Source organism: Thamnophis sirtalis, unplaced genomic scaffold (assembly GCF_051295495.1).
Source record: "Thamnophis sirtalis isolate CommonGarterSnake01/CBP01778 unplaced genomic scaffold, rThaSir2_p1.2 scaffold_6, whole genome shotgun sequence".
NCBI classification, from domain to species: Eukaryota; Metazoa; Chordata; class Lepidosauria; order Squamata; family Natricidae; genus Thamnophis; species Thamnophis sirtalis.
The window spans coordinates 48,323,930-48,349,349 of NW_028261386.1; the positions used below are offsets into that span (position 1 = coordinate 48,323,930).

General features: G+C 41.7%; 1 protein-coding gene across 1 annotated transcript in view; it reads left to right on the forward strand.

The window, feature by feature from the left end:
- The first annotated feature begins 275 nt into the window (after window positions 1–275).
- TGFB2 (transforming growth factor beta 2) overlaps window positions 276–25,420 on the forward strand; it is a 92,978-nt gene continuing 67,833 nt past the window's right edge. The window contains exon 1 of the mRNA XM_014053501.2: window positions 276–1,947. Coding sequence (XP_013908976.2) covers window positions 1,602–1,947 — 346 coding nt within the window. The 5' untranslated portion in view covers window positions 276–1,601. The remainder of the gene's footprint in view (window positions 1,948–25,420) is intronic.

Sequence of the window (25,420 nt, forward strand, 5' to 3'; positions counted from 1 at the left end):
CCTCCCCTTGTCATTTTGCGGAGGCAGCGGAGACACACACACTCACACACACCCTCCCCACCCGCGGTCCGAGAGGACCTTATCAACCCTCCCTCTCCGGCAGAGTGCGAGGTTCTCTGCGGGCGAAAGGCGTGAGTTGAGCGCGGGGAGAGGCTAGAAGACCTGGGGACGAAGGGCGGCGTGCCTGCCAGCCCCATCTCTTCAAGTTCCGTGGGGAAGCAAGGGGGGGGTGGGGAGCCGTGGGCCAAAAAGGGGGGAAAAGGCACGCCACCTACTACTCCGCGTGGAAAAGTGCCAAGGCGAGGGCGGAAAACGAACTTTGCAATCCCCAGTCTTGGGAGAAAACGCGCCGGCGGAGGGGGCGGAATCACGAAAGCCTCGGAGAAACAGCGGTAGCTCAGCCTTCTTGGTTCGGTTTGGCTTTTTAAAAACTGAGGAGGAGGAGGAGGAGAAGGAGCTCCTGGAAAAGTTGTACAGCCAGCAGTCGCCAGCGAGAGAGAGAGAGAGAGAGAGCGGAGGGTGGTAGGGAGGGAGGTGAGCTGGTCGGTTAATGCAAACAGTCGCTGCAGTCCGCCGTCCCCAGGAAAGCAGGACCGTTGAGAATCCTGCCCACGCCGCGAGGGAGGTTGTTGTTGTTGGGGTGTCGAAGAGCAACAGTCGTGGGAGGAGAAGGGAGAGAACCACCTTGAAGGCGTCCAGCTGTCCCAGGCGCGTCTCGGGGTCTGTCCGGCGCCGGCACGCGCGTGTATATACATATATACACACACATACACACACGCACGCATCTCAACACACGTGGGCGCTTTTAGCCTCCGCTCGCAGCTGGACACCAGCCCCCTGGGCAAAAGGAGGGGGGAGCGACGCACTGATTCCCCGAAGGGGGGCATCCCCCCACCACGGACCTACTTTCCTCCGCCTGCCAGTTGGTGCCATCTCAATTTGGAGCGTGGGAGCTTGTGGGCAGCAGGGCGCCGAGCCTCCGGAGCCCTCGCTTTAAGTGGCGGCCAGTTTCCCTTCTTTTTTTCCCTCCTTCCACGCACTCCTTCAACCCTTAAGATTTTTTTTAAAATTTCTTTTTGTATGTACCAGACGTTATTTCCCCCCGGCAACGTTTTGGGGATTTTATTATCTCTTTTAGTAGCCGGGAAGAGAAAAAGCAACCTGCTTTCCTGCTTTTAAGCAACGTTTGCAACCTGTTACATTTCTTTCTTTTTTATTAGGCGCTATCTGTTGCAGGGTTTTTGTTTGTTTGTTTTTGCTTTTAATAGAAAGCGATTGCTGGCTTGAACCCGCCACTTTTGCTGGAGCATCGCATCTGCTCTCAAACTCACTCTTGGACTTGCAACCAATTCAAGCAGCTTGGCGGACCGGCAACTTGGCATATTTTATCTGGACTCACGATCGGCGTTGCATTTATTCTTTCGATCCCTCGCTGTTGTTGTTGTTGTTTTTAAAGATCTGAATCTTGTTTGCACATCTTAGACTGCCGCGGAGAAAATTCCAGGAAACATTTGGGTCATTTCTTTGTGAGAGAAGCCGAAGGAAAAGAAGTGTGTTTTGGGGTTTTATTTTATTTTTCACTTTTTTTCCTTTTTTCTAAAATGCACTGCTATCTCCTGAGTGTGTTTCTCACCCTGGATCTGGCCACAGTGGCCTTTGCTCTGTCTACGTGCAGCACCCTAGACACGGACCAGTTCATGCGCAAGCGGATCGAAGCCATCCGAGGCCAGATCCTGAGCAAACTGAAACTCACCAGCCCTCCGGAAGAGTACCCCGAGCCCGAGGAGGTTCCTCCGGAGGTCATCTCAATCTACAATAGCACCAGGGACTTGCTGCAGGAGAAAGCCAACCACAGGGCAGCTTCTTGCGAAAAGGAAAGGAGCGATGAGGAATATTACGCCAAAGAAGTTTACAAAATTGACATGGGGAGTTACCACCCGTCGGCAAGTAAGTCTACTCTGAATAATTGTTGTGTGCCTGTGCCAGCTAGAGCTTTGTTGCGGAGGGATTGCCTAACGTGCCTGATGTGTGAGGAGGCGTGGAGAGGTGTCTTCTCTGTTACCTTGAGACCTCTCAGGTAGGGTGCCTGGTGGTTCAGGTCCCACAGAGATGGCAAGGGGGCAGTCCAGAGTGTGATCCAGCGGTGTGACATTCCCCCACATGTCACACAGCATTGTGACAGGCCCCCTCCCCCACATCTGATAAATGTAACAACATCCTCTGCAAAAAGGGAGGATGTTGACATAGCCACCTACCAGTTTTATTTCTGTAATACTTGGATGGTACAGCACAGCTAGCAGTGTTATTCCTCAGGATGAAAATCCAAGGAAGTGAGCTAAGTTTCATCAGTGAGGTTTACTTGGTAATCAGACTCTTATTTGGATCCGAACCCTGGGAATGTTTTGAGTGTCGAGAGATGTAAACCTGGGATATGCAAAGTAAGGAGAGATGCTTGTGCCTCTGAACATCTGCAGAGTGCCTGTCATTTGCTCTTATGTGAGAACTAAACCCTACACAGCTAAACTTAAGCACTTGCAAAGTCTTCATAGCAGAAAAGAACAAATACAATTTAGGCTTTGCCTCCCCATAAACGTCCCCATAAAGCTTTTGGTAGAGAGTACATCCCATCTCATCCCACCTCAAATTGACCGGCTGGTGTCTTTCAGGAGAAGATATATCTGTAAGGCTCCTTTCCTGGTTCTCTCCTATCATTCTTCTCCTGTGTAATATTTCTTCATATTCCTTCAGTTATGAACTCTAGCTCCCCAGCGCTTTCTCCTTAGATACTGTCCACCTCAGCACTTCATCAGACCGCTGCTTCCAAGTCCCTGATCTTTCTTGGTGAAACACCTGGGTCAACAACCTCACAAATGGGATTAGCTTACTTGTTAACCCCCCCCCCCGGGGGGGGGCACTGCCCCTCTGACATCCCTTCCTATTGCTTTATCAGTTTCCTATCTCTTGTTCCCATCCTGTGGCCTCCTCTTCTCTAGCCACTGCTGGATTATGTTGGAATTGGGAAGGATTTTCAATGTGGAGGGGGTGAGAAGTGGGGGAGAATGGAGAAAAACAAGAATTATCTGTTACCTAAAATTCAAATTTTCCTTGCCTACCAAAAAATTGTCCAAACCTGGAAGTTCCACTCTAGGTTTCCCTTTTCAGTTTAATAGCCCATCATATTTGTGGTCATCTTCTCTCCAGGTACAAAATAAATCTCCCTCCAACATTTTTTTAAGGCCAGCTTCCTGGACACAGCCTGGGAATGTGTCAGCTGGAACTGATTAGATGGACTCTTTTCTGAAGATCAGGGCGAGCTTGAAGAAGTTGGCTTCACACAAATCTGAACGCTGAGCATTCAGGGTTGGCAGTGGCAGAATTCAAATTGCAGCTCCAAGTTTGGACTTGCTGTTGGGCTGTGGCCAAAAAGGTCTAGTCAATTAGAGTGCTTAAATACCCCAAAAGGCGAGATATAAATATAAAAATAACAATGCTCTGCATCGTAACTACAAACAACTCCAGCCCAATGGAGTTATCTTTACATAAGGGTGCAGGGTTATACTGCTATCCTGTGTGTGTGTTGCATTAATTTTAGAGAGTATTGTTGCTTTAACTCTCTGAAATTGTGGACTTTTTTGCTGTTTAGAAAATCAGACTATGAAATCTGTCGAAGTCGAATAACTTATTATTGTGGTCTGGAGCGGAATTGGAATACCTTAGAACAATGTTCCTCAACCATGCGCTGGCTGGGGAATTCTGGGAGTTGAAGTCCACCCTTCTTAAAGTTGCCAAAGTTTAAGAGAAATACTGTCGTAGAACAATAGTCAAATGTAGGTCAGCATGAGAAATTTTCTAGGAGGAAGAAAAGGATTGGATCTCAAAGCATTCACTAAATTACTCACTGATTAATGTTCTAATTTGTTCTCTTCTGTTTCTGTTATATGGAGCCTATATATCCATACCTGACCATCTCTGAGAAGTAGGTAATGGGGAAAGCATTACAGCCATCTGGGTAACTCCATACTAGATTTTCTATCTCAATATTCTATTTATTTTGACTGTTACAGAGGTGTAATTTTGAGGCTTGCTGGGGCATGCCAATGAGAGTCAGGGAGCGAGAGTGCCAGCCAGCAATTTATGCACCCACTTCTCAGTGAACTGCCTTCTCTTTCCCCCCCACTTTTTATTGTCAAATGACAATCCAAGGAAGAGGACACCCTGGGAATCAAAGGGCTTTATTATTGTAATTAAGGCACCATCCAGAAGTCTATGATAAACACACTCCACCCTTGCTGCCCTGAGGGGGAAAACATTTTGCAGAACGTGCTGGAGCCAAGCAGGGGATGTGCAAGCTCTCTGGTATAATTTGTGGCAATAATGTTGAAATGCAGAAGGGAATTTTAAGACATTAGAATGCACACATACATATGTGTGTTACACACATCCACACATGCAATTGCCTCCCTCCTTCCCTCCCATGGGTCTAACATGCGAACATTCATTTCTTTGGAGACTGTTTATCATCTTAAATAACCCCCCCAATCCCTTTGATCACGTTTCTGATGTGGCTGAGCCATAGAAAGAGGCCGGGTTATCCAGAGTGAATGATGTACAGCTATGCATTGTTTTTTTTTCTGGAAAATTTCACTGTCTGTGGAAAATGAAGGGTTATCTTGGCACGAATGCAAAAGTGCCCCTGACACTTTTGGATCCCTTTGCCTGGACTTGAAATAGAACAGCAGAAAAGGACAAGTGGAGGTTGCAGGCCTTGGCCAATAGGGAGCATCAGATGTTCAAGAGCCCACAGCTTGCTTGCTTGCTTACTGCAGCCAGGCTTCCTGTGCAAATACTTGGTGGAGAAGATCAGGGTAAAAGAGTTAACCATTTTTCCACTGCTGTCTAGTTATACGTTAAGCTGGGTGAGCCGTTCTAAAGGGGGAAAAAAGTACAACCAAGAAGAAACGGCTACAATATAAATGAGAAAACACCAGGCTCTGCACCGTTTCCCTTCAGCCTTAAAAGGTTTAAGCCTCTAGTACCAGTCAAGCAGACAATGTGATGGTGGTGGGAGGGGAGGAGATCTTCGCAAACACACTGAGGTCATAGAGTAAAAGGCCTGGGAAAGAGTAATCATTCAGGGTTTTTTTTTTAAGAAACTTTTTTTAAACCACAGAGACATTAGCATTTGGTAAGAGACTACAGCTCAAATATTACAAATATGCTCTAATTATACTCATAGTTGGCTATATATCACTGTGCAGATCCCTGATAGGTCTTTGAGGGACATTTTGTAAATATTTTTAGCAATGAAGAGATTTAAAAGGAAAACCCAGAGATATTGTATATATCTCAAGGCATATTTTGTCTTCAATATTATCTTTGGCCAACTGTTCTATATAAATACAGTAAATATGAATAGCCCTGGCATGGTGCCAATATCCTGGGATGAATTTTAGTCAGAAGGTATTTATGGGATATGCATAATACTGTGTCAACATTTAAAGAAGGAACCTGATTAGCTCAGAATTTATTCACATTAAACTGTTCGTGTGCTGCTGGGTTAAGATTTGAAGTGGTATTGTGCTAAAATTTTGCCAGTTCATTTACACATAGGCAATAAAAGGGCATTTGGCTTCTGGATGGGCTGAAGGAGCTGTAAGAGATATTAGGATAGGTTGCTTAATATGTTCCCCAAAACCACTTTACTGGATTTTCTGCGAAATAGGCAAAGGGATGCCAGTCTGATTACTTTTCTTAACCTAGCTTCTGTATAAGCATTCCCAGTGAAGTTTCTGAGTAGATAGATGTGTATTAATTTAGAATCAATATATATTTCTGAATCATCAGTTTGTGTCTCCACTTCCTATCCTGCTAGAAAATTCTCTTCTGATTGCAATGGATCTGACTTCCATCTAAAGCAGGGGTGTCAAACTCATATTGTCACAGCGGCGTCACGTGATGTATTGCAACTCCCCCCCTCGCTAAACCAGGCGTGGGCGTGGCCAGCGTGTGACACGTCTGGTCTGCGGGCTGTGAGTTTAACACCTCTGATCGAAAGGCTGTACATAAGATATTTATCACAACACGTTATCAGTTATTTTCTTTCCTAGGTTTCCTAGGAGCATAACATAACATTTAAAATAAAAGACAGCTGATAAAGCTGCTAACTCCACTAGTTCTATTGAGTTAGCAAACATTTGTCTGTGTGTCTGTCTGTCTGATTGTCTTGTGCCAATTGCACTCATAAATAGTAAGGTCAGAGTAAGAAGGAATACATTAGTAAAGCACCTTCCCTGCTTAAATCACTTATTCATTCTTAATATAAATAGAATGGAGTGGAGTGGAGTAGAATAGAATGGAATGGAATGGAATAGAATAGAATAACAGAGTTGGAAGGCACCTTGAAGGTCTTCTAGTCCAAACCCCTGCTTAGGCAGGAAACCTTATACCACTTCAGATATCCAATCTTCTTAAAAACGTCCAGTGTTGGAACATTCACAACTTCTGGAGGCAAGTTGTCCATTGATTAATTGTTCTGTCAGGAACAATTTTCCTTATTTCTAAGTTGCTTATCTCCTTGATTAGCACCCATTGCTTCTTGTTCTACCCTCAGGTGCCTTGGAGAATAGTTTGACTCCCTCTTCTTTGTGGCAACCCCTGAGATATTGGAACACCGCTATCATGTCTCCCCTAGTCCTTCTTTTCATTAAACTAGACATACCCAGTTCCTGCAACCGTTCTTCATATGTTTTAGTCTCTAGTCTCCTAATCATCTTTGTTGCTCTTCTCTGTACTCTTTCTAGAGTACATAAAAAATACAGCCAGCTACAAAACCAATATGAATATGACATCAACACACACACACACACTCACACACACACGATATAGAATCCTGAACATACTTTTTAGCCTGTTGATCCTATTAAACTCAGTGAAACCTCTACTCATATTAATACCTATAGTTGAGCAAAAGCAGTAAAACCCAATACTTTTTTGGGTGTGTGTGTGTGTGTGTGTGCTGGGATTACAACTCCTAGCTGGGAAGCAGGTTGGGTGGGGATTGGTAAACGCTGGGCAAGAACCTGCTCTTCATTTTGGCGTAATCCATTTGAGCTGCTTCACACTATCAAATTCATTTTCTGCTATGCACACACTGGTATTAGTCACCCCTAAAGCTTTTCAAGATCACATATAAAATTATATGTCCACAGTATAACTGTGCTGGAAGGTAAAGCCTGATGCTGGAGCATTTTGAGTATTCTCCTGCTTACACATCTTTTTAGTTCAGTGTTGATTTATGAGTAGTAGGAGGTTCTCTGTGTAGCACTCGGTTTGAGCACATCAAGCAGAAATCATTCATTAAGAGATGCAGAATCAGTGGCCTTCTAGGTGTTGCTGAAGTACAGCCCCCAACATTCCTCACCATGTAAGAGATATAACAATGCAGGTAGTCCTCGACTTACAACAATTTGCTTAGTGACCGTTCAGAGTTACAACAGCACTGAAAAAAGTGACTTATGGCCTTTTTTCACAGTTATGACATTTCCAGCATCCCCATGATCAGGTAATCAGCATTCAGATGTTTAGCAACTGGTTCATATTTATGACCGATGTTGTGTCCCAAGATCATGTGATCACCTTTTGCAGCCTTCTGACAAGCAACGTCAATGGAGAAGGCAGATTCACTTAACAACCAGGTTACTAACTTATCAACTACAGTGATTCACTTAACAGCTGAGGCACGAAAGATTGTAAAATGGGGAAACATTCACTTTTAACAAATGTATCACTTAACAACAGACATTTTGGGCTCAGCTGTAGTCTCCTACCTGTATTAGGAGAGCTGCAAGACCCATCCTTCACTATCAGTTGAAAGTGTTGTGGTCTGTGTAGTCTGAAATAGGTTGAATTGGGTTGTGGAAATCCTCGGAAACTGATACTTCCGTGCTTGAGATTGCACTCATAACGCCTTTCCTTGACTCGTTAAAGCCACCACGTAGTTTTCCAGGTTCACACAACTGCTTTGGAAACTGCTGCTTCCTGGCAGTGCATTCCCACATGTTACAGAGCACCCTCTTTTTGGAATTTGCATAATCCTAACACTTAATTTGATCCATGATAGCCAACATGGGTGGATTATCAATATGTAGTCATAGCCTGATAAACATGCATGTAGGAATTAACTGTCAATTTGACTTTATATTCGGGTAATGGAAATAAAATATTCAAATTAAGCCCAATGTCTGGTGATTTAATAGACATGTCCCTGTTGTTTCCTTGTTAGCATTGAAGGAAAGGTTTGTCATGGCCTTCTACAAGTTGTTATTTTACCTTCCAGTCTACTTAGAGCCATTGGATCGTCTGGTGGTCTCCCATCCAAAAATCTGGACTAGTTTAGCTTTTTCCAAGGTAGACAAAGTTGGAAGGATTTCCACCTGCTATAACCTGCATTCTCAGACACCCAGATTCAAATGCATATAATTGGATACAGTAGTAATGTTAAGAAGGAGTGTTTGTGATTAAATTGCTGATGAATTGGCCTTCTTATTTCAATTGCCATTGTTTCTTCTCGTTCTGCAACTGAATTTTTGGCCATTCAGAGCTTGGAAGTAAAAATAGAATCACATGAGAAAGTAGTTTATTCTAAGGATAATTAGTGTACCTTTCTAGAAACTAAAATTGCATAACTGGTCTTTAATACATATAAAAGAGCCAATTATGTTTTTTTTTCTTTGCTTTTTTTTTTTCAAGGGAAAAACTTTTTTTTTCTTTAGCTATAATGAGAGTTTTGCTTGAGTAAGAACTGGGCTTAAGTTTAGAGAGTAATTTATCACTTTGATGTTCAGAGGTTGGGATATAAATTTACAGAGTCCCGAAAAACTGCAACTGTTTATACTTTTTGTAGCAGTTCCACATGAAAGTTAAAATAATTTAATGCAGAACAGTTCACCACCACCTCCGCCCCTGTAGTCTTTGAATCTCTGGTTTGTACCTCAGCTTTACAAATGCTGCTGGTGTGATTTATCCTTCTGTTAGTTCGAATATTCACTCACGGCTTTTACCCTCCCCTCCCCCGTTGCTCAGCATTTTATCTAATGAAAGAAAACATTCTAAACTAACAGCATAGAATGGTTTAGTTCTATTTTATCAATGAGGAATTGATTTACCAGTGTTTATAAGGGTAGGATTCGGTGGCTCAGTGGCTAAGACACTGAGCTTGTCGATCAGAAAGGTCGGCAGTCGGCAGTTCAAATCCCTAGCGCCGAATAATGTGAGTGAGCTTCCATTACTTGTTCCAGCTTCTGCCTCCCTAGCAGTTTGAAAGCATTAAAAATGCAAGTAGAAAAATAGGGATAGTTTCGTGCGCCTTTGGCATTTAGTCATGCCAGTCACATGACCACAGAGATGTCTTAGGACAGTACTGGCTCTTCGGCTTTGAAACAGAGATGAGCACCGTCCCCTAGAGTTGGGAATGACTAGTGAGGGGAACCTTTACCTTTATAAGGGTGCAGGTTCTCTGCCTTCAAAAGAGTTGTTGGATTACTAGCCTAGTGAAGGCAGAGCTATTGGTTTTGTTTTCTGAGAGTGTAGCGGGTTGTAAGACAGTCATGGATGAGGGAGGAACTAAGCCAGAATTTATTAGAAAGCCACTAACTCTGAAACTCACTTCCAATGCATTGGCTTGGCGTCCAAAAATTTTCACTTAAGGGATTGAGAGTTGAGAAAAAGAATGGGAAGAGCTTCAGCAAGAGTGTAAAAAAAATGTTGTTTCACAGCTGTGAAAGATGTTGCCTTTTGGCATGTCAGAGGTCAAGAAACATGTGTGGAATGTTGCTAAACTCCAACTTGCAAAAAGGACATGACTGACGCAAATAATGCAATTTATGTAATTTGCATGGCATTGCGATACAGACAATGTCACCTGAATCCTTTACCATGCACTCCCATGAATGGCAATGGTTCTCCATCCCTCTTGGGGTGAGGTGATGGCTTTCTGGAAGAAAGGAAGGAGACAAAGGCATTATTGGGGAATCTGCTGAAACATGAAGGATTGTACTGAATTTTGACAACATATTTTAAGGTGAGAAGAAGATGGACAATTAACTGGTATGCTAGTTACAGTGAAATTTTTGAGAAACTATTAACACGTGGCCTACAGAGTCTTCATAATACTGCTACAGAATAAACTTTATCCATAAAATGCTGGAGTTTCTGAAATCATACCTTTCTCCAACTTTTATTTTGATTCAAGACTATGAAATCTAACCTCTTTCAATTAGTACACACATTTATCTAGAATAAATGAAAGAGCTGAATTGATTCATTGTGTGGATTTTTATTAATAATTTATATGAGATACTTGCTTTTTAAGTTATTCTGCATTTTGTGTGATATAATTACCTGACAGAATCAAACTGGTGTAACAAATTGTTTCAAATAAACTGCATGCTTCAACCAGGGGTGAATTTCAAAAATTTTAGCAAGGGGCTCTCGGGCCGGTTTCTGGGTGGGCATAGCCATGGTACGCGTGGCCTAGTCGGCCTCCTGCACCATGGTGGGGGAGTGTTTTTGCCCTCTCTGGGCTCCGGAGGTTTTACTTAAGCCTCCGGGAGGGCAAAAACAGCCTACAGAGGTGCTCTGGAGGCCGGAAATGGGCGAGTTTCAGCTTTCCCAAACTTCTGTAGGCCCATTTTTTTGCCCTCCCCGACCTCTGTGTGTGCCCTACACTTACCTGCATCCAAAACAGGCTGCATGGGGACTCCTAGGAGTGGTGGGGTGGGTGGGACTAGCCAGGAGTGGGATTTGGGGGTTCTCAGAACTGGACAGAATCTTAGCTAGTCGTAACTTATAAAGCCCTTCATGGTATTGGACCTGGGTACTTGAGAGACCTCCTGCTGCCAATTACCTCCCAAAGACCCGTTAGATCACAAAGGGTCGGCCTCCTCCGGGTTCCGTCCACCAGCCAATGCCACCTGGCTACCACCCGGGGGAGGGCCTTCTCTGTGGCAGCTCCGGCCCTTTGGAATGAACTCTCCGCAGAGATTCGGACCCTCACCTCTCTCCAGGCCTTCCAGAAAGCCGTCAAAACCTGGCTGTGCCGGCAGGCCTGGGGTTGATGAGTTCCCCCCCCCTCTCGACCTGTATGGCTGTATGATTCTTGTTTATTTTAATCACGTGTATTGTGTTCTATGTTCCCTTTCCCCCCTTTGAGTTGTTCGCCGCCCTGAGTCCCTCCCGGAGAAGGGCGGCATACAAATAAACTAAATCTGAAATCTGAATTACCTAGAGGTTCTCCTGAACCCCTGCAAACCCCAGCTGCCCACCCCTGGCTTCAACTATCCTATAGTGTCACAATTCTTCTTGTAACATGCATTATGGAATTATTGCATATTTAGCTGGACTGGGAAACAACACTTTTAGGAAATTATCTCTGGAAATGTCAGGAATTGAAGTCCCACTATACCTGGAAGACATCTCTAGAATCCTAATAATGTGCCCTTGGGAAAACTGACTTCAGATGAGGTTCTCTCTTTTTGGAAAGGAGATTGAATTCTGACCTTCCAGAAGGGATCATATTTGGGCAAAACTGATAAGTTTTAAATAAATTTGCACCCAACTTCCTTCAGTGTTAATCACACGAGACAACAAGCTGCTGAATGGAAAAAGTATTCCATTTTCAGTTGGCTGTACTTTTAAAGAAAGAAGATCAGCTTTCTTTCTCTACCTCTTCTTTTTATAACGAAAACTATGAATTGAGAGAAGTGAACTCTAACACAGAAGTTCTTTTAGAAAAGAAAAGGCAATTCATGCCAAAATAAATGTGCCAGCCTTGAAAATATACCGCAGGGGCTTTGTAGTTTTTCATGAATTGAAGAAGTTGTGCGTTCTTGTGCCACTTGTCACATTTGTGATTTAACTTATAAGGTGTGTTTCTTTAATGTGTTGTAATGTCACTTTGATATTTTAGAAGTATGCTTTTTTGTTACTTTCTTATAATTGTTGTATTTATTGACGTTATTATAGTTGCTTCTGTACTGCCAAATATGGTGTTATATGTATGCTTTTTATGATGCTTTTCTCTTCTAATAAATTTTAATTATCAAACACTGCTTAGAAAAGCTCCAGTTATTGAGCTGTATGGAATAAGTAAATGAATTAAGTTGGGTTTTAGCTTTCCTGATAACCAAAAGAAAGCGAATAAATATTTGCAGACTTGAAATATAAATAACATTTTGTTGGTCATAAGAATATAAGATCTCTGCTGAATTATACCATCGGTTCTCTTAGTCCAGGATTTTGAATCATGCAATGGCCAGCCACAATCATTTTGGAAAACCAGGAATGGAAGATAGTAGCTCCCACATTATCTCACACATACCAGTTGTTTCCAGAAGCCAATATTTAAGGTATGCTACTTATGACTGAAGATGCCATCAGTGTTAGTTGCCTTTTATAGACTGTTCTCTGTTACTCTGCCCAGTCCCCTTTTGAAACAATTCAGAATGGCTGTTGTTGCAAAGTCGTGTCCAATCCATTGCGACCCCATGGACAATGTTCCTCCAGGCCTTCCTGTCCTCTACCATCCTCCCGAGTCCATTTAAGCTCACGTAGAGTGCTTCAGTGACTCCATCCAGCCACCTCATTCTCTGTCGTCCCCTCCTTCTTTTGCTCTCAATCATTCCCACTCTTCTCTAGTGAGTCCTTCTTTCTCATTAGGTGGCCAAAGTATTTGAGTTCTATTTTCAGCATCTGGCCCTCTAAAGAGCAGTAAAGGATGATCAGTCTAGGACTGACCAATTTGATCATCTTGCAGTCTGAGGCACTCGCAGGAGTCTTCTCCAGTACCAGAGTTCAAAGGCCCTAATTCTTTGGCATTCAGCCTTCCTTATGGTCCAAATTTCACAGCCATACATTGCAATTGGGAAAACCATAGCCTTCACTTTACACACTTTTGCTGGCAGGGTGATGTCTCTTCTTTTTAATATGCTGTCTAGATTTGCGATAGCTTTCCTCCCCAGGAACAAGCGTCTTTTAATTTCTTGTCTGTAGTCCCCATCTGCGGTGATTTTGGTCAACTTCATCCTCTTCAGCACCAGCATAGACTTGGACTACTGTGATGTTGAATGGTTTGCCTTGGATTCAAACGGAGATAATTCTGTCATTTTGTGGATTGTATCCCAGTATTGCTTTTCCTACTCTTTCATTGACTATGAAAGCTACTCCATTTCTTCTGAGGGGTTCTTGCCCACAAATGGTCATCTGAATTAAATTCAACCATTCCTGTTGATTTTAGTTCTCTGATTCCTAAGGTGTTAATATTCAACCTTGTCATCTCTTGTTTGACCATGTCCAGCTTGCCTTGATTCGTGGATCTTACATTCCACATTCCTATGGAGTATAGATCTTTACAGCATAGGACTTTCCTTTCACCATCAGATAAATCCACAGCTGAGTATCCTTTCAGCTTTGACCCAGTCACTTCATTCTTTTTGGTGCTACTAGTATTAGCCCTCTGTTCTTCCCCGGTAGCATATTGGACACCTATTGGGGCTCATCTTCTAGCATCATATCTTTTTACCTTTTGGTACTGTCCATGGGGTTTTCATGGCAAAGATATATCAGAATGGCTACTATGATTAAAATGGCAAATTCCACAGTTTAATTATATGCTTTGTGAAAAAGTATCTCTACCATGTGTTGCAGGGCATGATGAAAAAAGTCAAAAGATTGGCCATAAGGGTGTGATTAAAGGTTTTCCCATTTTTTTAATGTGTGGCACATAAAACAGGTAGGATATTGGTCCTACTGTTGCAGCCATCATCTTGAGTTTTTGACCATACCTGTGGAGATCCCTGACCTTTTTTATTCTTCTTTGTTTGAAACTGAAAAGTCTTCAAATATATTTTCCTGAATGGGTTGCCTCTACTTTTCTTTCTCCACCTTTTTTTTGACTTCTCACATCTTTCTTAATGTGGAGATACTAGAACTGTACACAACGCCTTGAGAGTGGCAGAATTAGGTTTGTATGAGGGTGTTATTATATGGGCAGTTCTATTTTCAGTTTCTTTCCTAATGTTTCTAGGAATAGAATTTCTCTTTTTATAGCAGCTGCTCCCTGGTTGACCTTTTCCTCAAGCGGCCCATCATGACTCCAGGACCCCTTTTTTAGCACTGCCAGATCAGACTAATGGATTAATACCTAGAATAAGTTTGTAGATGATGGATAGATGGATGATAGATCAGTGTTAGTATGCATCATTTTCACATATATAAGCATAAGAAAGGATTTCATTCAGGGAGTAATAGCAGTAGACTTAGCAATAGCAGTAGACTTATATACCGCTTCATAGGCCTTTCAGGCCTCTCTAAGCGGTTTACAGAGAGTCAGCATATTGCCCCCAACAATCTGGGTCCTCATTTTACCCACCTCGGAAGGATGGAAGGCTGAGTCAACCCTGAGCCGGTGAGATTTGAACCACTGGCCTGCTGATCTAGCAGTAGCCTGCAGTGCTGCATTTAACCACTGCGCCACCTTGGCTCTGACTATGTAAGTACTCATATTCTTTTCCATGCATTGACAATGTGGGTTGGTCTTCTGTTCTATATGTGATTAATGCTTCCCACATCCCTTAGCCTATGCTAAGGGGTGTCAAATGCATGTCTTCACGGTGGTGTCAAGTGACATATCAGGACTTCCCCCCCCTTTGATAAAGCAGACGTGGGCATGGCCATTGTGTGACACATCTGGCCCGTGGGCCGCAAGTTTAACAGCCCTACCTTAGCATATTTGACTTCAGTTGGAATTGAATGCTGGGATTCTTTTTTTCCATAGACATGGATGGCAGCCATTGACTTTTTGGGGAGAGAAAGGGGATGCTTGTATTCAGGCTTACTAGAATTTTGGAAAGTCCAGCTCTGGAACATAGCAGATCCCCATAATCTTTATTGTTGTAATTCCTTGCATTTCCCCACTCAACTTCATGGAAACCACGGATATTTGGTGACTTGCATTTATTCTAATCTACACAGAAGTTGAATGCTATTTCTTAGCTGTTATTTCTAGATTGTGATTAGGCGACAGAACACCATAGCAGCCCTTTGCATGAAAGCTTCTTATTTTTCTCCCACCTTTTCTGTCCAGGATTTTTACAGCTCTCCTCTTCAGAATCAGCTCTGAGGATTTCAGAGTTATGGAACTTCTTTTCCTAAATATGTACTTCTAACTGTCAACATTCCCAGGAAATGAAATATGAGGCATTGGTGTGTGAGAAGCTTTTTCTTTCCAGTGACAGTGTGATCCTAAAGAACCTTTTCCAGCTGGCCTCTGGCTTCCTTTGCCTGCACAGTGTCTCTCATCTCAGCCTTTCTACATTATCAATTCAACTAAATTTCCAATGCATTTTGACAAAACAAGTCTTCATGAAAATACACAAATGTTTTCATTCCCATTACAAATCATACCTTACAATTTTTTGTTTAGTTTTTCAATGCCCCCCCCCCCTTTTCAGCCTGGAACTGTGGTGCTTCTCCAGGTATTAATTTAAATTCTTAATAAACTGGAAGGAATGCTTCATCAACAGGCTTTTTAGGGTGAAAAAGACTGTTGCTTTTGTTTAGGTTATCTTTCCCTACCCATGTGTCCTTCTGATGTATTGGGGCTGCAGATCTCAGAATTCCTAGATGGTATGCTGGCTGGGGCTTCTGGGTCTCCCAGTCCCAATACATTAAGAAGAGACCAGGCTGAGGAAGCCCAAAATAAAGTGTGTTGGCATCCCAGTTGTCATTGTGGATTAGTTTTCTTTTCGTTTGGTTCTTTGGAAATGGCTTTTCTCAAAGAATGGGTGTTCACCTTATGGCTGAGAATAATTTGCTGTGAGGATAGGGCTTCCCTTTTCTGACCAAACTATAACCAGGCCATCATTATTTTGATCTAATACCCATGACTACAACAATTGCAGTGCCAAATGAAAAAAAATAAGAGGAGTTGTCTGCTTTGGGTAATTTGCTAAAGATGCATAATAGGGAAGGGAGGAAAGTGCCATTAGTAGAGATGAACTAATCTGTCAAGTTCAATTTTATTCATTTCTTATTTTTCCAAACTTTAGTTTGTTCTTTCCTGTTTCTGCAGCAGTTTCTTTCTTACAAAAAAAAAAACCACCACCATGTAAAATGTAGCATGCATTTTATGCATGCTTTTTCTAATGTGTACATAGGTTTTTCTATCATATACATTTGGTATACATTTTATATGCTTTAAAAAAAATGGAAAATAGCATGACCGAATTTGGAAAAGGATACATATAAATGGAAATTTGCATTACAATTCATGCTTCAGTTTAGGAAGTGTGGGTTTGTTCACATTAAATCACAATCCAAAGAAATATCTCCATCCCTGGGTTCAGTTTCAGTATAATTCAAAGCTGTAGCTCTTGGCGTTATGGCAACAAGCCTAAGGGTTGTGTCTAACCTTCTTACTTTAGGCCCTAAAGGGAAAATGTAGGTAGACTGGGAAGTATTCTTGCCTTTCATGTTAATCTGAGCTAAGATAATGTTTCCTAAAATCATGATAATCTGCAATATTGTTTTTATCTTTAGGCTAACATTTTAAAAGATGCATTTAGACAGTCCCACTTTCCAGCAATCTCAGAAAATCTTTTCCTATTCTATCTGTAGAACTGTTTTTTCCCAATGCGACTTGCCTGACTCATTTGTGCTGGCAGAAGGGGTCTACTGTAGACCCCATCAACCAAGGAATTTTACCTGGTGGGATCCAGGAGAAGAGCCTTTTTTTGCCGTGGAACATCTTGCAACAGGAGGTGAGATCCGCTCCCTCTCTGTTAACCTTCAGGAAAGGCCTTAAAACCTGACTATGTGGACTGGAGGTGCCCATGAAGGAGAAGCTATTGGCTGGAGGTGGTTGGTGCACCAAAAGTGAACCCCAAACCCTTCTTTTTGGTTTGTTTTAATTTCTATAATTTTTAATAAATTTGTATATGTATCGAATGTTTGCTTTATCTTGATGTAAGCCATTCAAAGTCATCTGAACTATGAGATGGATGGCAAATAAGTTTGATAATTAATTAATAAAAATAAATACATTCTAGTGCTCTGATTTTGGATGTTTAGCTTGGTGGTGGGTGATACTACTTGAATACAGTCACAAGGATAAGCCCATAGACTCAGGGGATTCCCTGCATTTTATGATCAATTTCCTAAGTTTTATTCATGTTAGTGATCAATGAATGACCACAGGCAGATTAATGGATAATAGAGTTATGTTTGCATGATTTTGTGAAGTTATTAGCATTTCTGCTTAAAAAAAATATGGGGAGAAAAATATTTCTCCTCCGTCCATAATCTTTTCTTGATATGTTGGCTGAAAAGATATGCCCTTTGAGTGAAAGGAATTGAGTGCTTCCTTATTTTTATTTTAATTATCGAAGTTTTATACCATCCAAAACACTTTCATGCCTTTGTCTGCTTTACAGAACACACATTAAAATGATTCAAAAGCTTTCATTAATTACAAGTTAAAAATCAGATTAAAACAAAAAGGAACAATTGCAAACTTAAAAGGCAGAGGGAGCACTTTCAACTGTCAATCACCCCAGGTTTGCATGGCACTCTTAGAGCGCCAGGCTATTTGGTAGAGCCAAAATTTTAATGCATTTCTGGAAGGCCAGGAGTGGAGGCCAGCTGTTTCATAGGGCAGGCACAATGTCAGAGAAGGCTCTTCCTGGAAGACCTCACCAATCGAAAATCTTTAACTCATGGAGTCAGAAATATGTCTTCCCTTCTTGCCCGATGGGTCAATGAAATTGGGATGAGACAGTTCCTCAAATAACCTGGATATGGGGATGACTTTGTTTTGAAATGAACAGAGAAAAGGAGAAGTGCATCATTTGCAAAAATTATACCAACAAGGATAGGAGCAGGGGTTACATCGTGTAGTCCCAGTTTCTTCCCTATACATGGCCACTGCATTGTCCAAAGCATAGTAATATTTCCTTACATTTAATTAATGTAAATACATATTAGGAAGCTTTTGATTACCAATCATGTTCATTTTCAGCATTATATTGTTCAAGTAGTGAGGTGATTTTCTTTTTTAAACAGTATTAGCTGCTAATACTAATATTGTGCCAAGAATCTCTTGCCATTTAACTATGTTTGTGTGAACTTTACGTCCTTTGGCTCTCTAGATGTTTCAGATTCCCTCTTGCTGTTGATGTATCTCCAACTCTCTATGTGGGTGTAAAAGAGAAAGAAAATATATATGCACAAAATGTTTCTTTTTTCTTTTTAAAGTTATGATGAGAGCTTCAAGTGTCAGCTTTTGCCATTCTTGTTTCACCCACAGATGAAGAACCAAAGGTAAATCAGGCCATAATATCTCAGGAAATCATTTATTTGTTTAAGGCTGGCTAGTTTGTTTGGTAGATAGATTTTCATGGAGTTTAATTGTGGGATTATCTCTTCCCAGGCAGGAGGAAGCATAAACATAGCCACTGTAATAAAGCAGTATTTGAGGTCCAAAGCCAACAACTCTTCAGCAGCTACTGAATCCGAGAGAGCAGTACAGTATAGAATGAGTATCAAGGATTTATACTGTGCTCCTTTTCTATCTGTCCCTTTACTTGCTCTTTGCCTAAGAGATTACTCATTGGAAGTCATTTCTCTCCGTCTTTGTTCCCAAGCACACAACAGATAAGTTTGGTCTCTCTCCTCCTAACAATTTTATTTTACCTATCCCTATGTATTCCCTGGAAAGGATTTCCACTCTCAAGATTTGTGTGTGTGTGTGTGTGTGTGTGTGTGTGTATGTTTGTGTGTATGTTTGTTTGAGTCAATGTTGACTCCAGGCCACTATCTACCTAGGCAGACCACTTCAGGTTTTTTTTTTTTTTGCAAGATTTTTCAGAAATTGTTTGCCACTATTTCCTTCCTAGGGCTAAGAGGAGTGACGAGGTCAACCAGCTGGATTTCTGCCCATGAGAATTCAGCTCTGTCACAATTCAATTTTCCTTTATACCTCCAATATCTAAAATTTGATTGTAGAAAAAAACAGTTCCAGTAGTTTAAGTAGGTGAGTCAAACTACATGCTGTACGCGGGAAGCATTGTAGTCCATGTGGCTGAGCATTCAAAGTGATAAAATTGATCAGATATTAAAAGAAGTCCATATCCAAGGAATTTTTAGCAGGTTCTACTTTATTCCTAAGAGATTGTAGTCTTGTAATCAAATGAACTGAAAGGTTTCATGAGGAACAGTTTGCTGTAATGGTTCAAAGCACCAGACTAGAAACAAAGAGACAAGGACTTTTAGTCCCACCTTAGGCATGAAGCCAACTGAGTGACTTTGGGCCAGTCAGTCACTTAGTTCTAGGAAGAAGGCCATAGCAAACCACTTTTGAAACTTCTGCCAAGAAAATTGCAGGGACTTGTCCAGGCAATCTCTAGAAGTCAAGAATGACTTGAAGGAGCACGCATGCATGCACACACAGAGAAAGACACAAATACACATTTAATGCAGCTTGTTTTCAGCAATTTCTATAAAATGTCAAAGTTGCTTTTTAAAGTTGCTGTTTTTTAAAAAAAATGGCTGGAAAAGCCCAAGAGAGGTCTTAACCTATCAGAGGGTCCTATCTTTTATAACCCCCCTCCCTTTTTTTCTTTTTAAAAAAGATATGTTTCAGTTTAGTTGAAGCTTTTAGGTCTTTTCTTTTTGCCAAAAGCCCAAATCGGAATGTTTGGGGAAAGATAATTTAATTTCAGTGATTGGGTCAGTATCAGTAGTGGAAATTTCAACATTTCCTGGTAAGAGGCTATCTGCAATGATGGCAGAGGCAAAGCAAAATGAGCAGTAAACATTTCATCCTTTCCAAGTCTTTTTTCTTTCCCAAAGAAATTTGTGGTATTTTACTCATTTGGCCAGTGTCAAATGAGTGTTTTACCGAAGTATCCTTTTGTTCAGAATCCTGCCTTGAATTTAAAGACAGCCCAACAACTGGGCCCTGTGATTTTGTTTTTCCTTTAAGCTTTTGCAAGTCAGCAGCTGGCACATCTCAAATGGAGCTTAGGAGTGAAATAGATCATTGGTCTATTTCATACTGTTTTGGCTGGGAAGCAGCTGATCACAGCACTGTGTTTTTCCCTATCCACAATATGAGAGAATTTAATTGATGAAAAACGGAGAATTTGATTACTATGGCTAAAAAAACAGTAAATTTTTGAGCTTGCAGAGGAATCTGGTACTTCTCCTTCCTATCAGCAGAATAGAGATTCAGCTGGGGCTCTTCTCACAGTTTTAAATGCCTGAGGGAAGAACATCAACTAGACCAGGGGAGACATGATAGCAGTATTCCAATATTTGAGGGGCTGCCACAGGGAGGGGGGGGTGTCAAGCTATTTTCCAAAGCACCTGAAGGCCAGACAAGGAATAATGGATCGAAACTGACCAAGGAGAGAATCAACCTAGAAATAAGGAGGAACTTTCTGACAGTGAGAAAATGGACCATTGGAACAACCTGCCTTTGGAAGTTGTGGGAGCTTTATCACTTGAGACTTTCAAGAAGAGATTGGACTGCCACTTGTCAGAAATGGTCTCATGCTTGAGCAGGGAGGTTGGACCAGATGACCTATAAGGTCCCTTCCAATTCTGTTGATCTGTTATCTGAATGTCCACCATTTTCTTCTCACTGAACCCTAAATCCATTGCTTTCTATCTGTTGCAGTCAACAGCCATGTAAATGGTAACATATGTAGAACATTAAAAATCCTGAAATAATCTTTGGTATTATATTTCAACTGTTGGATCTTCCCGTCTTGAATAAAAAAATACCAACCTGAATATTTCTAATATGGAGCTATGCTTTAGGTAGTTTCCTTCCCATTTCTCCCCTTAAAAAGGCCTTATGTTCAGTATATGGATGTATTGGATGCCAAAATAGGCTTATAAAGAAAAGAGAAACTTTTGTTTATAAATTGCAAGGGGGAAAGAAGTAAATGCCTATTTATATCCGTACAACAAGATTTGCCATATAGTATTACAAACTGAAGATCTTGCAGGATCATCTTGTTCCTACCTTATCCAGTAATGTTTTCCCCTAGATCTGTTTTTTCCAAACATACATGGAACAATAAATGGAAAATACAATTCTCACCCAAACTTTCTTCCAACTTATACTCAGTAGTGCTTCCTGGCAATGCTGGGTACTGTAGTCTGAAACCTTTTGGAGGATTCTAGACTGGAGAAATGTGGTATACAGAATATATGAAGCAATCCAGAAGCAAGGCTCTTGCCAGCTGTGTGGGAGTAAATGTATCTAGGAATGAAGCCCGAATAAATGGTAAATTCCAGTCTGCAAGGATGGCATGAGAATGTTGTCACAGCTTACAGTAAAGGCTGAGAGCACCATGATGTTTACAATCCTTTTTACTGTTATTTTAATCTTTAATCTTTAATTTTCACAATCGGCATACAGAAGATGATCATACAGTGAAGGAGAGACACAGTTCTGAAATGGGAGGGTGAATAGATGACTAATGTAAGATAAACAATAGATTATACTAAAGAAGAACAAACAATGTAATCACTGTAAGATAGATAATCCAAATATTTTCCATTTACTGATAAACTGCTTCAGTTAAAACAGCAATTTGTTACAGAATAAAATGGTAGGATATTAAATAAAAAGATTCTGATATATAGATATCAGGAATGTAGCAAGCTAAGAATGTTACTACTACCAGTAGGGTATCATTGGCATCCAGTTATTTATATTAACTTTCCCAATAATGTTTTTAACAATTTAGAAAATTAGCAGATTATTTTTTTCTATGTAAGAAATAATAATACACAAATGTATACATAAAAGAAATGCAAATGTGTGCATATGTGGAGGTAGGATTGGAAACAAATAAAAAAGATTCTGAGGAGGGAAACTAATATTAAGATCAAATTCAGTCTAAATTTGTGACTGCATAGTAGAATACATCTGATTGGTATCTTTCCAAACTCTTCTATCTGTAACATGATACAATTTGTCTATAATTATGAGCTTTTTAAAGTTTTATATATTTAAGCTACATAAACAATGAAATCTTTTATAACACTATGTATTAATTTACAGCTAGGTGTGCTTGTAGGATATAATTATATTTTTCATGAAATGTTTTTGATCTGGATTTTGAAAAACACAAGCATAATAGCTCTGCTGAGTTATAATTGGGGGGAGGGAGGTGATGTCGGTTGTGGCAAGAACAATGGTGCATTTTAGTTTATTCAATCAGACAGGATTCAGTAATCACACAGAAGGAATCCAGTGGGAACTATTTCTAGAAGTGATTGCCAGTAGCCAGAATTTTCAGTAAATCTCTAGGTTTATTTGGGGGGGGGTCGGTGGGGGTTGACCTATAGGTAGCTTTCTTTTAAATGAATATCTTCTGCAGGATCACTGGCGCTCCCTGATTCATGCATTATGTATGAAACCTTTCTAGTAGCTGTGAATGAATTGCTAATAACAGAATTCCTGGAAGTGTAAATAGCTCCCTTTTGTTTGTAGTTTAATTTAGGGAGGAGAATAAAATACTAGCCCAGCCCAAAGAGTGAAGATCGGAGTGAAATAAACTTACCTTCGCTACCGGTTCGCAAATGTGATTGCTCATGCGAGATTGCAAGTGTCAACAACTGGATGTGATGACGTCCAGGCGGGTGGGTGGAGCCTCCCGCTTCCAGCCCTACCGGTTCCCCCGAATCGGTTGGAACCGGCTGAATTTTACCAGGATGAGGATGTGATTTTACTTTTAGACGGGTAAAGATTATACTTCTGGGTATCATTGCAAGAGTCGTGGATGCAAGATATTTTGGAATGCCTTTTAAAAATGCGGCCCTTTTCCTTTGAATTACTGTCTACACAAGCTAATTTTTCCCCCCTAAAACAAAAAAGAATGTAGAAATAAACAGAGTGGCGGGTTATTGGTAGCTGCGTTTGATAGCGGTTGTCATTCGGTAGCAACATATGGCAGCAATATGGGCCTAGCATGTGGTTTCAGAATGCAAGAAAATAAGCTTGAGTTTATGCACTCTACCTTCCTGGTATTCAAAATGCACACCCCTTCCCATAATAAATGATGATCTGACCTTTCAAATAAACATGTTATAATGTCTTTCCTTCATGCCTTCCCTCAAAGCTGTTACTCATCAAAGAGCCAAACTGGGCTTTACACTAAAAAAAAAAAAAGAGTCCCCAAGGACAAATGCCAGCTCACATTTTAAGGCATTTGAATGTAAACATCAAACTTTCTAATAACTACAAATACTCACTGTGATCAGAAGGAAAAAAGCAAAGGTGAAATACATCAATGAAGCCATCAAACATAATCCAAGTTTTGTTGGCAGAATCTGCTTTGGATGGGGAACAAAAATTAATGAACAGCACAGCATTTTACAGTATCATTTCAAAAGAGTGTATATATCATTAGAAAAGCCATTGAAATAATCGATGGCAGTATTTTGCTGCAAGACTGATGGCACAATATTTGCAGCCTTTTGTATAGCTCTATTTGGGGACAGCAGAGAATGAGGTGGTTAGGATAGTGTCATTGACATAATGAACATGAATTTGGGCAAACTCTGGGAGACAGTGGAAGACAGGAGGTCGGGCATGCTGTGGTCCAAGGGGTCACGAAGAATTAGACAGGACTTGTGATTGAACAGCAACAAAATATGACAGATGATTGCAAGGAAGCTGCATACCAAAAGATAGTCAAGGACAGGATGAGGAATCTTCCCTTATTCAATTACCATATTTATATAATACTCATCATCCTTGGCCATTGGCTAAATTTGCTGATCAATAGAAGCCGGCATCAAACAACATCAGGAGGGTCAAATTTCTGTTTTCTATGGGTTTATTACCTTTGGAAAGAGAAAGAAGGAATGGAACCCATAAATTATAACTTTTCCCCCGAAAATATGACATGTCCTGAAAATAAGGCCATGCCAGATTTTTGGGGTGGGCAAAAATATATGTCCTCCCCTGAAAATAAGCCCATTGGACAACACACACACCCCTCCAGCCAGACAGAGCACCACTCACCGGCCTAGCAGTATCCTGAAGATGTCAAGCCGTGTGAGCCTGGAGGGAAACAGGCTCTAACACAGCTTGGCGCCTTTGGGATAACGGTGGGTCGGTGAGTGGTGCTCTGCCTGGCTGGAGAGGGGGGGTTGCATGAGTGCCTGTTCCACCCCTTGCTCGTGTGCCTCCCAGCCTCACCACAACCTGGGACGTCTCTCCCTGCAGGGCCAGGGCACTGCTGCCATCTCAGCACCGAGAATGGCTGCTTCTGCAGCTTCCAAACCCCATAAATCTGCTGCTGAGTCTTCTGGGAGCCAAGGCAGAGAGTCTTCCAGCAGCCAGGATGAAGAGTCTTTTGGGAGCTGGGCCACAACCATAGAATGGGATGCGCACTCCCAGAGCAGCCACTGCCAGAAGACTCTCTGCCCCAGCTCCTGGGAGACTCGGTAGCAGACTTCTGGTGTTTTGGAAGCCGCAGAAGAAATCATCCTCAGTACTGGGATGGGGGCAGCACCCTGGCTGTGCAGGGAGAACTGGCCCAGGTCATGGTGAGACTGGGAGGCCCGTGAGTGGGGGGTAGGAACAGGCACTCATGCAACCCCCCCTCCAGCCAGACTCGTTCACATGTCCTCCCATCCCTGCACCAGGCTCTTTGGAAGCCCACTCACAAGAGAGCAGCCACCTGGCAACCCCCCTCCCCAACCAGGCAGAACACCACTCACTGACCCAGTGGTATCCCGAAGGTGCCAAGCCACACAGGTGCCTGTTTCCCCCCTGTCTCCCGCGGCTTGGCGCCTTTGAGATACGACTAGTTCGGTGAGTGCTGCTCTGCCCAGTTGGGGAGTGGGGTTGCCAGGTGGCTGCTCTCTTGTGAGTGGGCTTCTGAAGAGCCTGGCGCAGGAATGGGAGGACATGTGCACAGGCTCAGGGGCAAATGGTTGTGTTGCGCTATCGCAGCAGTGCAACAGAGCAGCCATGAGGTGCCCACGCTCACTGCATCCTGCACTGCCAAAACAAACCCCCCCATAATAAGGCCAAGGCCATATTTTGGGGGTCAAAAGAAAATAAAACCCTGTTTTATTTTCAGGGAAACACAGTAATGACTTGCTTCAGAACAATGGAAACACAGACAACCTCATTTTGATTGATGATAGACAATTAGATATATTTGGAACAGATAATTCTGTAATCTCTGAGAGTTTGATTATGGAATTATTGGAAGAAGCCTTGAGCTTCCTAGGCAACACTGCAATTATATAGCAGCCAGTGAATGTCTGAATGTAGTTCTAGAACATGAATGTTCACAGCCACAGTGAGAAAGCTGAAGAGTTGTTTAGCTATTAT